Source organism: Mus caroli, chromosome 12, assembly GCF_900094665.2.
Source record: "Mus caroli chromosome 12, CAROLI_EIJ_v1.1, whole genome shotgun sequence".
NCBI lineage: Eukaryota > Metazoa > Chordata > Mammalia > Rodentia > Muridae > Mus > Mus caroli.
In genome coordinates, this window is record NC_034581.1 from 82857776 (window position 1) to 82875276 (window position 17501).

Below are 17501 nucleotides of genomic sequence, written 5' to 3' on the forward strand. Positions count from 1 at the left end.
ACTCCATTGTGTAAATGGACCACATTTTCTGTATCCATTTCTCTGTTGAGGGGCATCTGGGTTCTTTCCAGCTTCTGGCTATTATAAATAAGGCTGCTGTGAACATAGTGGAGCATGCAGACACAGTTTTTAATGCTCCAACTTTCTTGCGTCCTTACACATGGCTTCCCCTGGGAGCTGCTAGTTCCCAAGACCATAGTTAAGATGCTTGTGGGAAAGGGGCAGTGGGAAAGGGCCAGATCCAGGGAGCGGGTGGGGCTGGTGCCTTGTGGCTTAATTCTCTTGGCTGCCCTGTGAGGGGCATCCATTTTGCCTAGGGGTAACAGTTCAGAGGAGTCAAGTCATGAGCTTGAGGAGAATCTTGGCTCTTAACTCCAACATTCTTCAGCTTCCCATAAGGAGTTCTGCGTTTTTTTTACAAAGGTTGCGGCCCTGGCAGGTTAGCCTTTCCTGTGATTCCTAAGAGGAAAGTGGGCAGGAGGATGAGGGATTCCTGCTGTTGCTACTACTACTATTATTTGTTAAGTGCTCCTTCAGTCTGGAATGGACACTGGGTATTTTCAAGCATGTGGCTTCATTTAGTCCCAGAGCAGCTCAGCAAGGTATGTGTATGGGATTACTTACTGTAGTGTTCCTAGATGTGCAAAGTGCATTCAATGTAGAGCCATTGGATGACCAAGGATCACACAGCAGTGAATGAGCCAGGGCTAGATAGAAAAGCTTCGTTGGCCTGTGACTCTAGATCCACTCTAGTTACACAGGCTGCCCCTTAGAGGGGATGGGCCTGCTTCAAGGCCACATTGATAGGCTGGTGAGGCTAGACTGAGGCAGCACCCTGAGGTTCTTCTCCTTGCTCTACTCTCACCTGGTTCTGCCATCTTGCCTCCAGCACCAGGGTGTCCTTGAGTGGATACCTCAAGAGCCAGTCAGCTGATGGCCAAGTAGAGGCCTTAGGAAGTGCAAGGATAGGTGGTCAGGCTCTTGTGGAGAAGTGGCTGTCATGTGCTTGCAAGCTGTGGTTGTACAGGAGGGGCATGCTCTCTTCCAAAAAGCCCCCCCCCCCCGGTCATTGTTTCTCCCTACCAGCTGTCTACTTGATGCTGCCCTTGGGCTCTGCACGTCTTGCTGATTTATGTTCACCACTGAAACAATAATGTTTAATCTGGAAAGGGCTAATCAATTTTTTATGCTGATTATGAATCAGCCAGGTGGGCCTGCTGCTTCATTCGCAGAGCTTGAGGAACGAGTCCATGCCCTAGTTTGGGCCTCTGTGGTAATGTAAGATGGGGAGGCCCAGCTTCCTTTAAGGAGAACCCTTCCTTGGGGCCCTGTATCTCTTGGGAAGAGAGTGTGTATGTGCCTGTGTATGTGAATGCATGTGCATGTACATGCATATGTATACATATATGTGTATACACGTATAGGTATGTATTTGTGCATGTAAATTTGCATGCATACTTGAATGCAGGCACTATGTGCATATGTGTGTAAGTGTGTATATGTGTAAATGTATATGTGTACATATTTGTATGCACATATATTGCACATGCACACATGTGACTGCATATATGTATGTGTGTGCAGATGTCTACGTGTACACACATGCAGATATCTATATGTATACATGTGCATTGTATATCTGTGTGTGTGTGTGTGTGTGTATGCGTGTGTATTTGTGAGTGCATCTCTGGCAAAGGAGGTGGCCTGACTCCAAGTGGAGAGCCAGACTTGGGCATGACTGTGTATTTGCATAGGTGCATACATTCATGTGTCAGTTATGTGCCTGTGTACACACATCTTTAGCCAGTAGTATAGACTGAATCTAGGTAGAGTTCTAGGCTTTCATATACATGCTCATTGACTGTGTGCATATATATGTTGCTGTGTGTAGGTTTGCTGCTATGGGCCTTAGGCATAGTTTGGAAATTATAAATTGGAAGGGGTACAATGTCATGGAATTCGAAAGATCATTGAATCTTTTAACAGTATCCTTTATAATTTAGGAGTCAAGACCCAAAAATGCAGTGCGACTTCCTGAAGTTTCCTGCCTGATGACAGCGTAGTTCTCCTTTCCCCCCTGTATCCCCCAGTGACTGCACATGCTTGCATGGTCGTGTGCATGGGTGAGAGTCAGAGCAGGGCGCCTTATGAACTGCTGGGCTTGACTTTTGTCCTTTTGACTTTGCAACTCTCCTGACATCTCTGAGAGCTCGTACTTCAGGGAACACGACAAGGCAGTGACAATGTAAGGCTGACGTGGAATGAAAGAGAGTTCCCCTGAGGTGCTGCTTCCAGGGCTTCCGGATCCCACAGGAGTGTGTGGCAAGGGACGAGCTAGACCTTTCTGGAGGAGGCAGTGCACAGTGTAGAGAGGAGAATGAACAGGAAGGCTTTGGAGCACCTTTACATAGGTGGAGTATTCTGAACTGGCTGACAACTGAGGCAGGACAGGTGACACCTTGGAGGGGTCTCTTCAGGAAGGTGTGTGAATCTTGAGAGTAGAGACGGTGGTGTCTCTAAGTCTGTACAAATCAGGTGTCCAAGGCTGGGTCACTAGGGTTTGTCATCTCCATGAGGGCCTTCTGTTGCTGGCTTTATGCATCTCCTGACTTCTCCACTGGCCACAGAACTTTTGTTTTATGGTCCTGTGTTGTACAATTGACAAGCTTCCATGAGGGAGCTCATCTTTTGGTTCTGGGGAAACAATAAAACGTCAATGACACTTGCACGGGTGTCACAAGGAGAAGCACACAGTTTTCTGGATAATAAGTTCAGGAGGTGAAACTGGCCTGTGAGAGGAAGCAGTTTGGAAGATGTGATCCTAGAGTTGTTAAAGGACAGAGGGATGTCACATACAAATGGAATGTCAGAGGCCTCAGGGCATAAAGAATCTGGTCAGGGACAAGAAGGATGTGGTGACTGCACTCAGAGGCTGGAGAAATGAGCTGGGCGGGTTAAGGGAATCCGAGACGGGCAGTCATTCATCGGCCCCAGGAAGAGCACAGCATGGTCTAATGTGTAGTAGCTGGTCTACAGAACTATCTGGAAGACCAGTTAAGTGTCCTTTCATGGTCATCCAGGCAAGAGGTTGGATCATGGCTGGGGAGCAAGACAGGATGGGTAGGCATATTTGAAGGCTGCATTAAATGTGTGTGTGTGTGTGTGTGTGTGTGTGTGTGTACGCGCGCGCGTGAGAGGGAGGTGCCAGAATCCACCCTCAGGGTTCAGATATGGACCATGGGAACCCCAGTACTGACTTAATGCCGAAAGGGACAATATAAGAGGGTGTCAGCTGGCCACCTGAGGAAGAGTCTTCTATATTATTGGAATTTGCAATACTTTCCTAAAAATAGAAACCTTAGTAGTGAGGGTCAGAGTGGCCTTGGGTTCAGGTAGGAGTGATGCTGAGGAGGGGTCTGGGACGAGAGCTTAGCCAGTGCCGTGCTTGCCTTGCAGGTATGAGGATCTGAGTTTAACCCCAGAACCAGGGAAATAGTGAGGCGTAGTGCACTTGTTATCCCAGCACCAGGGAGGCAGAGACTGGCATAGCACGGGAGCTCCCTGGCCAGCCAGTGTAGTTAGTCTATTGGTGAGTGTCAGGCCAGTGACAGATCCTATCTTAAAAAGATGGATGATGCCTGAACAGTGGCACCCAAGGCTGTCTTCTGGACTATCCAGGGCTGTTTGCAAACATACGCTTGTGCATCCGTATGCATGACCATGCACAGGCACTAAGGCTGAACAGACTGCGGTGTCTGGATTCTAGAGATTTAGGTTGAAATAACACATTAGCATGCTGGTGTCATGTGCTTTGGGGCGTTTCTCTGTAGTCGGGTGTGTAGAAGGAGAGGCTTATTGCAACAGCTGGAGATCCTGCCTGTCAGGCTACAGACATGTGACAGAAGACTTTTGGAGGCTCTGTAGCTTTCCCTTAGGGCCAGAGGTTATTGATGGCTGGTTACCTGAGCTGCACAGAAAGCAGGCCTCCTGATGGGGGCAGGGTGATGCTGAAGTTCCATGGGCTTGGCGTTGGCCCAGGGGTTGGAAAGGGACTACCTGAAGAAACAGCTGGGGGACAGAAGAGCCTTGGCCTTGGGAAGGGAAGTGGGCTGGTCCTCCACGTCATCACCTGGTATGGGAGTCAAGAAAGCTCTGGCATCCTTCCTGGATCCATATTGTGAGATTCTTCATGTTTGTCCCACATTGCCTTGGGACTGTCCCCAGCTTTCTGGCACACATTTATCCTGGAAAATGGGACAAACGGCTAAGATCGCTCTATGGTGTGCCAGGGGTCAGAGGACAGTGGAAATGGCCCACATAAGACTCTTGCTGAGGTGACAAGTTTGCATGTTTAGTGGTCTCAGTCAATACCTGCTGCTTGTATTTCTGTTTTTGCAGGGGAGGAATCCTAAAGTTAAGATGTTGGCCAAGGCACATTGTCTTTGGAGACCCTGGGAGGGACTCTTTCTTGGCGTTTTGTAGCCTTTAGAAGCTGGCTGAGTGTCTGGCTCCATCCTCTAGTGAAAGAAGAGCACCATCAAATGCCTGTCTCAGCCTCTCAGCCCTGCTCCTCTCTTAGATTCTGAGCCTTATGCACATCCCTCCCCCTCTCCCCTTTTCACTTACTTCCTTTCTGCCTCAGTATTGGGGATTGAATCTAGGGCCTCATGTATGCATGAGGGCAAACCCTCTGCCACTGGGTTAAATTCTCACCTCTTCTTCTTCATCTTAGTAATTGTGTGTGTGTGTGTGTGTGTGTGTGTGCATATGTACATGTATGCAAGTCAGAGGACAACAAAAGGGAGTATCTCTCCTTTCAATGTGTGGGACTTGGGAATTTCAATTAAGTCACCAGGCTTAGTAGCAAGCACCTTTCCCTACTGAGCAGTTGTGATATTGGGTCTTGGATGCTTCAGGAGCTTCATGACAGTCTCTTCTGTCATGTAAGATCACATTACAGCTTCTGGGATGGGAACATAGACCATTTTTTCCTGCTTACCCTAAGGTCAGAAAGTTCTTATTTTGACTTTCATATGCTCTCTTTGTCACAGTGTCTCAGCTCTCTCTGGTATAAGGAGAGCTGTGCCATTAGCAGGTTGGCAGGGAGATCACCCACCCTGCAGCTGTTGTGTGTGTGTGTGTACATATATACATGTGTGTGGAGGCTAAAGGTCAGCATTAGGTGTCTTCAGCTATTGCTCTCCACCTTTTTGTTTTTAAAAGCATGGTTTCTTTGTGTGGCTGTGGCTGGCTTAGAACTTATTCAGTAGACCAGGATAGCTTCAAACTCAAAGATCCACCTGCTCTGTCTCTTGAGTGCTGGAATCAGAGGTGTGCACCACCACAGTGGGTTCCCACCTTGTTTTGAGACAGGGTCTCTCATTGAACAGCTGGCTGATTTGGTTTGGTTGGCTGACCGACGGCTCGTGTCCACATCTGCAGTGCCAGGACTACAGGCACATGCTGCTGCCCAGCCTTTTCTGTAGGTGCTGGGGATCCAAACTGAGGTCCTTTTGCTTGTTTAGAAAGCACAGTGCCCGCTGGGCTGTCTTCCCAGCCTCATAGCTATAGCATGTTCTCTTGCCTCGTAGCTTCAGTGGACACGCCGCAGCTGAGTTTCCCATCCTTTTAAATTCCTTGGCACTGCATCTTCCTCACATAAAAAGTGAGTCCCGAGACCTTTTTGCTGCACGAATGTTCTAGATTCCCTTGCTCTGGACTTTGAGGTACGGCAACATAGCTTAGGCATGCTGCCACTGCCCAGAGTTCAGGAAGCCTGTCCCAACAGCAAGTGGAGCAGCCATAAGTGAAGGACACCATACTGCACATTGTACCCCGCAGCTCTTATTTTGAGCCTAGGGACATCTGAAGGTGATTGGAGAAGGCCTGCCAGATTGGTGAAGTTGAGCCTGTTAGGTTTCAGAATTCATGAGCTGCACAGAACACTGGGCTTGCTCTCTTGTAAGAGGACCCTTCTCTGGTGAGGGGCCAGGAAGCCCAAGGTGCTCTGGATTCTGGATTGGGAGCCTTCAGATCCTTGGCTCCCTCTTGTCACTGTATGCCCTTGCTCAGTTCATCGTTCTCTCCCCTGGAAGGCACTTCTTTCTCTCTGTTAGCAACTTCACTGACTCCTCAGTCTTCAGGTCTCACTCTGCTCTTTTGTTGGAGACCCTCTCTGCCCACGCCTATGTTCTGTTTGTCGAGTGCTCTGTCCCTCTCCCTTCTCCGTGCTCAGAAGGACCAGCCATTGCTCTCCTCATTTGCACTAAGTTGGTATGTTTCTATATCTGCCCGTACTTCCCTTACCTTCTGCTAGTGACTTCAGAGGATGGTGACTGGATTCATGTTGTACTTCCTTTTCCTTCCCCTTAAGTCTCCAGTGATAACTACAGTGCCCTGCACTGGTTAGTCTCTTAGGAAATTCTTGTTGTACGTGTAAAAGAGTAACGACTTCTGGTGAATATGTTGTCCTCTGTAAAATGGGGTTGACACCAGCTCCTCTAACTAACCTCCAGAGAGAGTGGAGAATTAGGTAGAAGTGCTTTGAGGACACCAAACATTATGCAAATATAACGCGTTGTCTGTGGTTGATCTGAACATCCCGTTCCCAAGAAGCTAAGTTCTCCTGATGCTCCCGTGGGCATACCTAGGTTCAAAATCAAGGAGGTGGAAAGGCCTTCTGGTGCCAGCTGGCACTGGAAGGCAGAAAGTTCGAGACTTCTCTGGTCCTATGTATTGGCCATATCTTGGCTCTTGTTCCACCAGAGCACTTCGCCTGCCTTGGTGACTGCAGCTTCAAGCGTGGCTCATTCCTAAGCTCTGATCCCCCGGGGAACACCTGCTCGGGCTGTGCCCTGGCCGGGGTGGGGAAGGGGGCACAATCTCATAATCTTCTCTAGCTAGGATCTCTAAGCCTCTTGTCTCAGAGACCTCTGTTCATAGGCAGGAGCATATACCACCCCCCCCCCAAGACTATAGGAGTTATCAAGATGGGGGAAGTTGAAGGATTAGATTTATGACTGGCAATGGTGGATTATGAAGAATAATTTATCAAATGTCAGTGCCTGCAGCCTACAATTTACAGAAGGTTTGCTTAAGCTGAAGAGATCTAGTTGGACGGTCCCTCCCCCACCACTAATGAATGACAGCTCTAATGGGATGGCTTCCCGGGCTGGCCAGCCACACTGGGTGTTTATCTGCTTTTTATTAATCATTATTAACATTAGAAAATTCCCTAGAGTTCCTTCAGCCACAGCTCTCAAGATGCCCAGTGCCAAGGAGGTGCCCAGGGCTACCTAGAAGGAGCTGTGGTCACTCTGGGGAGATGTTTCAGCAACCCTGGTCAGGGGAGAATCTAAACCCCCTTTCCACAATGAGTCCAGGGAACCTAATCTCAGCTTTAGACACTCACTAGAAAGTACATAACTGCCTGAGCACGGTCAGGCACTTGGGATGCAATGTTGGGGAATGAGAAGACTGAGGGGAGACAGGAGGAGGGGAATATGCAGCCGTGACCACTGTTCTCAGGGAGGGCATGGGAGGTCTGTCTGAGGAGGTGGCAGTCAGGGGTGTGTGAGGGAAGGTGAGCCTTTCAGGTGGAGGCCATAACATATGTGGAGATCTGTAGGGGCCAAGAAGAGTAGCTCGGGTCTAAGCAAATCTTCTGGTTGGGACAGAGGCAGGAGGTTGGAAAAGAGAAGCCCCAGTGGGGCTGCTAGGGACCTGGACCATTGGCTCCTGGTGAGGTGACTTACACAGGGAGAAGTGACACAGTCCGGTTGTGTTTGTGGTAGAGGATAGATCAGAGGAGAAAGAAGTCTAACTGGATGAGTTGGTTAGGAGGACTGCTCTGGGGAAATGAAGAAAGTGACTTATATCATGACTGGGCAGGATAGAGTCGAGCATCTCAGTCCCACATCCTGTGTAATACCACTGTGTCCCCACAGCTGGAACCACTGTGCAGGCATGTCTTCTCTACTTCTGCAGCTGTTGGCGGTCTATGGGGCCATTCTATACCTACTCTATGGCTATGATGTCCTGCATCAGTCCTACAGAGTTGTTTTTTTTTTGTTGTTGTTTTTTTTTTTTTTTTTTTGGTTTTTCGAGACAGGGTTTCTCTGTGTAGTCCTGGCTGTCCTGGAACTCACTCTGTAGACCAGGCTGGCCTCGAACTCAGAAATCCGCCTGCCTCTGCCTCCCAAGTGCTGGGATTAAAGGCGTGCGCCACCACGCCCAGCGCCAGAGTTGTTTTTACAGTAAGCATTTTATAGATGAAAAAGGCAGGCAGAAGGGTATGTGACCTGTTGGAACTGGTACATCATGGAATCAAGATCTGAACTTGGATATTCGTCAGCATTTATATAAGAATCTCCATAGTGCACTGCCCCTCAGGTCTGATTGTCCTGACCAGCTGTTGACCAGCATGTCCTAGAGGGATGCTCACAGGCACCATAGTGTGTCCCTGGGTCTTTGGTCTTTGCCACCATCTTACAGGAGGAAAGAAGCTTGGAGATGTAGCTCAGTTGATAGAGTGCTTACCTAGTGTGCAGGAAGCCCTGGCTTTGGTCCTCCGCATCACATACGTGGCTCAGCGGCACACACTGTACCCTTAGCACTTGAGAGGCAGTGGGAAGGAGGGTCAGAAGTTCAAGATCACTCTCAGCTATAGAATGAGTTTGGGGCCAGCCTGGGTTATCTGAGATCTTCTCTTCAAAATGAAACCAAACCAAACCAGCAAAAAATTCTAACCAACTAACCAAAAACAGGAAAGAAAGAAGACCAATAGAAAAAGAAAGATGCATAGTCTGAGTGGAAAGGCCCTTGGGAGAGCGAGTGGTTGGTTGCTGAAGTCTGGAGCCATGAGCAACTGCAGGAGTTGCACTGGGCTGGCCTCCTCTCAGGACCATTGCCACGTTGACCTAAGATTCTGCTGCTGGTCCCTCATTTCCTTCCAGTTCAATGATAGCAGTAGCTAAGGGTTCTGCAGAGCTGACAAGGTGATCCCTAGAGCCCAGAGAGAGCATGCCGCAGACCATGGAGGCCCGTGTCCCTCGAGCTGTTCTTGCTGTTAGGATTTCCTTAGATTTAGGTGGCAGCTGTGAGTGAAAAGCATTGCTCTCTCACTTTCCACTTCTGCATTCAAGGTGAGACATTCCCACCTTCAGCTTTCCTCTTGGCCAGCCAGGGTCTGTGGGGCCATACTTGAGAGCTTCTTGCCTTAGCTCACCAGGTGTGGCCTTCAGGATTAGGTGACATGGTGAATGCAGGTACATTATCTGCTGTAGCAAGCACTAAAGCACAGATGTGTTCTTCAAAGAGGTGATTGTCTTCCTTTCGGGGGGTCTCTTTAGGGGCAGAAAGATGATGTTTGGTTGGCTCAGTGACCTAGCACTAACATGATTTCTGCTGTGTTATAGGTCTGCATTTGGGTGAAAGAATGGTGTATTGGCTGTGTTCCATTGGCAGTGGCTGACTGTCTGGAGCTCTGTGTTGGGAGAGATAGTAAGGCATCATGGGGCTACAGGAGCAACAAATGCTGGATGGATTAGTGATGTCTGGCATGGGTATGGCTGGATGTATCACTTGGCTGTCACTGCATAAAACGTTACCCCCTGGCTCCCCAAACCCAGTGGTTTAAAACAATAAGCATTCTTTGTTTTAAAGTTTCTGTTGACCAGGAGTTCAGGAGTGGCTTACTGACTGGTTCTGAATCAAGGTTATTAAGGTTCTCCATAGAGACAGAACCAGTTGAGAAGATTTCAGTAGAGGTAAACATGTAATGGAGGATTCATTAGGGAATTGATCATGTGATCATGGAGGATCAGGACTCCCATGATAGACTGCCTGTAAGATGGAGACTTCAGCTGAAGTCAGAGAGCCTCAGAGCTGGACAACCATTGGGCTGTTTTTCATCTGCAGCCAAAGGCCTTGTAACCCAGGGGTGGGGCCTATGGGAGGCTTCTGGAAGAAGTCCTGGGGTCCCCATGATTCTAAAGTACAGGGCCTGAGGAGGACATGGTTCCACCTCTAGAAGGGAGAAGGAAATTTTTTTCTGTCTGAATCTTCAGCCAAATGGACCGTACCTAATTAGAGGGTGGGTCTTCTCATTCTCCCCAGGTCACCCTCCTCTGGAAATGCCCCAACAGACAGGCACAGCCAGAGGAACACTTTGCTGGGCCCCTCTGTGGGACTTAATCCAGTCAAACTGGCATTTAACACTGATAAACATGCTCAGAGGGGTCTCATGAGGCTGTGGTCATCTGAGGACCTGCCTGGGGCTGGAAAGTCAGTGTCTAGGGGGCTCCCTGTGTGCAGAAAACCTGGTTCCTTACCTATCATAGGAATGGCCTGTGACAGGACAGCTGTTCTTCCTAAAAAATCCAAGAGTGGGGAGGGGAGGGAAGGAGGAAGGGAGACATACAGACCTACACACACAAGGTGGGGGGGGGGCGGGGGAGAGGAAGAGGGAGAGAAAGGAGAGAGAAGAGAGAGAGGGGGAGACAGGGAGACAGAGACATTGATTGATTGATTGATTGATTGATTGATTGATTGATTGATTGATTATTGGAGTACTTCTGTAACTTGGGAGTGGGTCATGAATCCCAGTTCACACTTAAGGGAAAGGGAATAGGCTCCACGAGGGGAGGGGCATTTACAGGCGGAGTGAAAGCACCCCTACAGCCAATCATTTGCTATCACTGTCAAAGGTGACCTTAGAAGGCAAAGGCATGGCCTTGAAGGTGGGGGAGGGGGAACTACAAACCAGGATGTGTTCTAGAGCATGGGGCAATGGGGTGCTGCTTAGAGGAGCAGGGGTGGGGGATGGACTCAAGGTAGAGCTGGGTGGCAGGGATGCATTGGTATTGTTTGGTTCAAGGCATTTTGCAGAGTCCTGGCTAGCTGGAGCTGTCCTGACTGCCGTAGGCTGAGGCTCCTGCTAGCTACTCCATTTAGCATAGTCTGAGACTTTGCCCATCAGGCTTGAATGGATGGCAGCTGGAACTCAGCCAGATATGGGTGGGCCAGCCCCACAAGAGAGAGCCAGATGTTCTTGGTTGCTGATGCCATGGTAACCTGCCTTTGCCTCTCACCAAGAACCTTGCTACATTGGTCTGTATCAGGCACCCAGGGCATCACCTGAGCTCTTAGATGCCTGGCCTTGGCATCTAGGCCTGCTTGAGACAGACTCCTAGCTTCACCCGGAGCCAGGCTGGCCCAGGTCCTGGGAGATGCAATAAGCCTATGATAATGACACTGTATGAGTATGGGGACCACAGAATGGGATATTTGATGTTGGGCTTTATAAGAAAGTCCATCCTCACTCTGCCCTAACCTGGGACCTTGAGCCAGTAGTCATTTGGGGCCTCAGGCTGTGCGCCCTTCAGACAGTGGTGTGGCTGGCTAAGAGACTAAGTCGAGGCAGAACTCCCTAGCTTCTTCAAGCCAACATGACTCTTGTTGTTTTAGTTTTAGTCAAATGAAGCTCCTGGCCAGTGCTTAGCTACTCCATGTGGCATTTTGGAAAAGATGCCCCGTGGCCTTAACTTCTGGGAACCCAGAGGTCTGCCATCCTGGAAATCTCTGTCTGTAGAGGCACAATGCTCCTTCTGGTCTTGGGACAACTGAAGCCCCAGGGAGGGTCCTGTTCTTCTTGCCTGATCAATGGCTTTCCTTATAAAAGATTTACATTTGTGTTCTGTCTGTCTGTCCATTTCTCTTTCACTCTCAGTTTCGCTCTCCACAGAGCTGGAACAACTTTCTCCCTGAGAATTTTTTTCTTTTCTAGATGATCATATCAATATATTTGAATCTCAGACCGATGGTAATTAAAAAGCACACAACCAGCCATTTTAAAATTCAGCTGTTTTACTTAATTGATTTTGCCGCCAGACCCAGGGAGGGGGTGCAGGAGGAGGGAAAAGGAACCGGGAGCCAGGCAGTGGAAGGAGACAAGTTTCCAGGAGGGACTGGAGGCAGCCGAGGGCCCTGCTTGAATGTAATTGCTGAAAATGCTGCAGTTTGTTTCTGCTAATGGCTTTCTGCCGAGAGGGCCAGGGGAGGAGGCAGGTCCTTCGCAACTGGAAGGGAGGGGCAGCATTTATTTCAGCTGCTGGGGCAGGGGGATATAATTCTGCTTTCGGGACAGGGTCTATTTTTCCTTGCTATCTATCTGCATAAAGTACTTTCACTGAACACTTTGAATTAAGGTTCCATTTAGAGATACTTTATTCATATTTAATTACAGGCTGCAGTACCGATCTTTAATTACCTTTTTTTTTTATAAGCCAGCTAGGAGCATCCACTAGCAATCAATTATTGGGTATGTGCATGTATGTGTGTATGCATGTGTGTATGTGTATGTATATGTGTATGCATGTATGTGTTAGCATGTGTGCATGTGTTAGTGTGAGAATGGGAAGGTGTAGGAGTTACTTCTAGTTAGAGAAGGAAAGATGGCTGCAGGGATGCTGGGGTACTTGGGGTTCAGGGATGCTTGGGATGGGTCAGGGATTTGCCTTGTACCCTTTCTGCTCTGTTGCTTCTTCTGGTCAAACCGAGAATTTCGTTAACCCATTACTGCTAGGGATGGCTCAGTGCTGAGTTAGCTGCTGGAGTTAGGTGGTATCTTGGGGCTTTCTCCATCCCCTGATGAGGGCAGGAGGTTGCGGGGGGGGGGGTTCCTGTCCCTGGGTGAAATGGCAAAGCCTGGCTTCCTCTCACCCCAGAGATTAGGATCTGCTTGCCTCAGTCCTCTCCTCCCTCCACTTCCCTGTGGGGTGCTCTTGGCAGCTGTTCTTGTCACAGAGCTCTAGAGGTGCCATGTCACTCTTCAGTAGCAGTGACTCTGCAGTGTCCCCACAATGACACAGGCTTGGAACTGGTTGTCCTTCTCAGATAAGGAGGTGACGTTCCCTGGGCCTGGCAAAGGCTAGGTGTAGGGAATGAGGCCACAGGAAGATCGGGCAAGGTCCACAGCTCCTCCTTGGAAAATGGTCTCTCTGGTGGTCCTCTAGTCACTACTGGTCTTTAAAGGGGTCTGTGTGGATCTCACTAGGCAGTAGCAGAATCCCTGCCTCATACTGTTCCTGGGTCCTTGTCCCAGTAAGGGGGCAGAGAGAGGCCGAAACCCACAGTCACTGAGTGTCTAAGGGGCCCTGGCCTGGGTCTCCCTCATGCCATTTATCTCATGGGTATTCGAGAACACATTGTGTCAGTCAGAGCCCCTGGCCTCTGTCAGAAACCTTTGATCAAACTGACTTATGCAAGCAAAAAAGCAAACAGAAAGGAATTATAGGCTAGGTAGTCAGGGATGTCTAGATCAAGGGGCTACAACTAACTAGGATTTACTCCCCCATTTCTTGGCTCTGCTTTCTTTGTTTCTTTTCTGTGACCTTTAGCATGCCCCATGGAATTGTGTTTTTCTTCTCAGGTACAGTAGAAAGCATGTTTCTTAAACAGATACATAAAAGTTAGTTCTGTAACCAGTACCCCACCCCCCACCCCGAGCTTGCATCTCTAGCTGCATATGTATCAGAAGATGGCCTAGTCGGCCATCAGTGAAAAGAGAGGCCTATTGGTCTTGCAAACTTTATATGCCTAAGTACAGGGGAATGCCAGGGCCAAGAAGTGGGAGTGGGGGAGGAGAGTAGGGGGAGGGCATGGGGGACTTTTGGGATAGTATTGGAAATGTAAATGAAGAAAATACCTAATTAAAAAAAGAAGTTAGTTCTGGATGGACTAGTTGGGCCACATGTCTTATTTCTGAGCCAACTGGGGTGGTTAGGGCTGCTTTCTGACTGGCCAGGCTGAGATCTCATCGGGAATAACAGCTGCCCAGGTAAAGCTCAGGCATGGGAGTAGATAACACAAGAGAATCTTGTCCTCAGGAGCCCAGAACTCACAGAAGAGGAACAGCAAGTGTGTTGTTGGGGGAGCAAGGAGATCTAGACACTAGGCTGGGGACAAGCGATCCATTGGAGCTCTGTCTCTCATGACCAACCTCTGTGGCCCTTCCATGATGCCTGGGCCTTGGCCTCTACAGAATTTTGGTAGATAGAATGAAACTAAGAAGAAGGTACAGGAATGGTGGCAGGGAGGTGGGAACCATTTGTGCCATAGTAGGATTAGCAGGATTAGCAAACAGGATTGGGGTGGTAGCTGTGGGGCCTTTGGTATCTCAAGTTTGAGGAGAGAAAGGGGCAGTGCCGAGGGGCAGGATGATTGTATCTGGACCATGTAGCCATGACCAAGTAGTCGAAAAGAGAAGATGTAAGAGAAAGTGCAGTTTCTATGTCATGCAGAAATAAACTGAGGCACAGAGGAGGCAAGAGCACTCCCAGAGGCTCACTTTAGGTGTCTGGCAGCCCTAGGAACCTACTAGGGTGTGGCCAGGCCAGCAGTGGCCCAGAAGTCCATGTCAAGGCTGCTACTCAGGCAAAAGGTAATTGATGGCTGTGATTTGGAGGCTCCATCTTAAAGGTCCCAGAACTCTCTCGGTTCATAGGATTGGAATGTCTTCCATCTGGCCTGTCATGCTGCTCTGGCCCCAGCTCTGTTAACTTTTTATGATTCAGCAGACTCAGTGGTGGATCATTAAATGGGCAGATGAGACCCTGTGTTTCTTTGGCCTTCAATGGGAGTCACAGAGCTTCTGCACTCCTGTGTAAGCGTGTTCTCCATACACGTGTCCTGTCCTGTCCTGTTCTTCCCTGTGCTGTCCGTGATTCTGGTGTGAATTCTGATGATAGCAAAAGGGCCATCTGGGATCCACAGAACTAACTGATAGGGCAGTAAATCTGCTGTGGGACACAACGCCCTCTCACCAAATTAGGCCACGCTTCCTTTAGTCATTCTGTTCTCTTTCTACTCCTGACAGATCCACGATTTGTTCCTGAGCTTCGATGACACCCCTCTTGGGGCAGCCTCCCTGGCCCAGGTCCACAAGGCGGTGTTGCATGATGGTCGGACAGTGGCAGTTAAGGTCCAGCACCCGAAGGTTCAGGCTCAAAGCTCTAAGGACATTCTCCTAATGGAGGTGGGTGCTCCCCGTTTTCTTCCCTGTTCCTCAGTCTTGTTTTTCCTCAGGAGCCAGACAGCTTCCCAGATAGTTACTCAGGCTGGTGGGTGGACTGTGGCCTCCGAGGAGCAGAGTGGGAGAGGAGAGCTGAGACACGACCCAGGCTGTGTCATAAGAGCTCGCAGTCACACCCTGGCAGGGTTGGTCAGTTCTTGATTCGTCCCGGAAATGCTCTGGGATGTGTCTCAGAACATGATGCACAAGCCAATGGGGCCAAGCTGATTCAGGTCCTGATGGGGACCTGAGTCACAGGGAGACCTCCGGGGAGATGCAGGAGAAATGAGAGGAACCAAAGGTGATCCCCCCAGGGGTAGCCGGAGCTGTACCTTGATGTGTTTGGTTACAGCATGAGAGGACACGTGATAAGCTATGGCACAGAAAACTGGTGTGCAGATTCCACAGAAATGCTCATCAGATAACTCGTTTGCTTATCTGACATTTGTGTTGAGTTAACAAACTTAGATGCTTGCAAATGGCCCTAGGGAAATCCCTAGAGGGCCTTGTGTGCTTCTGGAATCTTCTACATGTGTGTCTAGACCAAGGTGTGTGTGTGTCAGGGGTAGGGGTAGAGTATGTGCTCCTACTATTGGAGAAGTCGCCAGTCCTCCTACATACAGGGCAACAGTCTGTTGCTTCTGTATGTCTCTTACCTTCCTAGGCTCTCTTCCTTTTCTTAATCTAGATTCTACTTGCAACTCATTGTAAACTAAACATGTGTACTGAGGTCTCTTCTCATTACATGTTACGTGGGTGCGGAGGGCGTGTGAGGAAATGAGCTCTGTCTCCATCCTTCTCATGGAGTACAGGAGTATAGGAGACAGACGTATAAACAAACAGCCATCTAGTAGGGACCTGAGCTCTCAACATAGAAAGGCACTGGGCCTGGCTGAGTGGACATGACAAGGGGGCTTCCCTGGAGGGTTAGCATTCTTGTGCACTTGAAGGACTCATGAGACTACTGGGCAGTACAAGGATAGCTTAGCATGGGGGAGGGCCCTAAGACTAGGAGCAGACAGAGCTTGGAGAATGATCACGAGCTCAGATGGTAGGAGTGGTTGTGAGTAAGAGAGGGAAGATAGGCAGGACAACAGAGGGCCCTTATCCCAAGCTCAGATGTGGAGCAGTAGCCACAGTCAACAGTGACATACTTGTTTGCCTGACAACCTTTTTCTCAGTAGTCAGCGGGGAACCATTTAAGAATTCTAATCAGGAGCCTGTCATGATCAGATATACGCTGGAAATCAAAGTGGGTTGGCAGTCAGGAGAATGCATTGGGGAAGCACAAAGTCTGCGTAGCCAGGAGACTGAGAGCTGTTGTGTTGGTGTGAGAGATAAAATAGGAAGCAAGACAGAATCATGGGGGTAGAGAAGTGAGCTGGGTTCAGTGGGGGAGTCATCCAGGTCTCGTGACCAGCTCCTCATGGGGAGGGGGCCAAGGAAGAGACAGAAATGTCTTCGATTTCTGGTGTAAGAGATTACTAGTGGGTGTCTTTGCCTATGTATATCAGCTAAAGTCTAGTTGGGGGAAAAAGACATTGCTCTGGCTTAGAAAGGTATTGAGTATAGCAAGTTCCAGAAGCATAATGGAATGGGAATATTGTTGCAGCCATTTTGGTAAATAGAGTTTCCCAGAATGACGTAGCACTGCCAAGTGGGAGGTCAAACCAGGAAGGCACAGAAAAGAGTATTTTGAGTTGGGTGGGGGTGGGCAGCTGTGAAGGTTTGAGTGGTGAAGGAGAATTGAGATTCAAGAAAGTGGAGGCACAGTGTAAAATTCTCTTGTCCAGTGTTCAGGCATGGGAGGCTGGGGAGCACAGGCTTCAGTGCTCCTGAGACATGAGTAGGCCTTAGTTGACGGGGAAGGGATGCTGTAGTCTCAACAGAGAGACATAACTGAGATGTCCAGGCAGAGATTCAAGAGACTGGGTACCAAGAACACAAAAAGGCATTGGCTTTTGATGAGTCTTTGCTTGGAAAGTAGAAGGCAATAAAGGCTGGGCATGGATGAGCATGTGGGACCCTGGAGAGGGGAGGGAAGGTGGGCAGCAGAGTATGTACCAGCCTGATAGCCTCTATTTTTTCTCTGCTGTAGGAGGCCAGACCATCTGCCAAGATGAGAGGGGAGGAGGTGGCATTGGAGGCTCGAGGGGGTGAAAGTTTGGAATAGCTGCTGCTGTGTCTTTCGCTGCCGAGTGCCCTGGGTCTTGTGTTGCAGACCCGAGATTTTAGAGATTCTCTTGGTAGATGAAGGCATGGTCATAGCTGGGAGAGAACAGGAGCCAGGGAGGATCCATGGGTTTCTGGTGGCTCTAGTGTTGGGCAAGGGCCTACCTTTGCTCAGCCATGTGTCATAGCCCCCATGGGCTAGGAGGACAGCTGTCACTTTGCTCTGTTCAGATCCTCAACTGGCTCTTTAAGAAATGTA

General features: G+C 49.2%; 1 protein-coding gene across 7 annotated transcripts in view; it reads left to right on the forward strand.

The window, feature by feature from the left end:
- Positions 1–17501, forward strand: part of Adck1 (aarF domain containing kinase 1) — a 102273-nt gene that overhangs the window by 55566 nt on the left and 29206 nt on the right. For all 7 annotated transcript variants that reach the window (XM_021178948.2, XM_021178949.1, XM_021178947.1 and 4 more), the window contains one exon: positions 14876–15034. In XM_021178948.2, coding sequence (XP_021034607.1) covers positions 14876–15034 — 159 coding nt within the window. The remainder of the gene's footprint in view (positions 1–14875; positions 15035–17501) is intronic.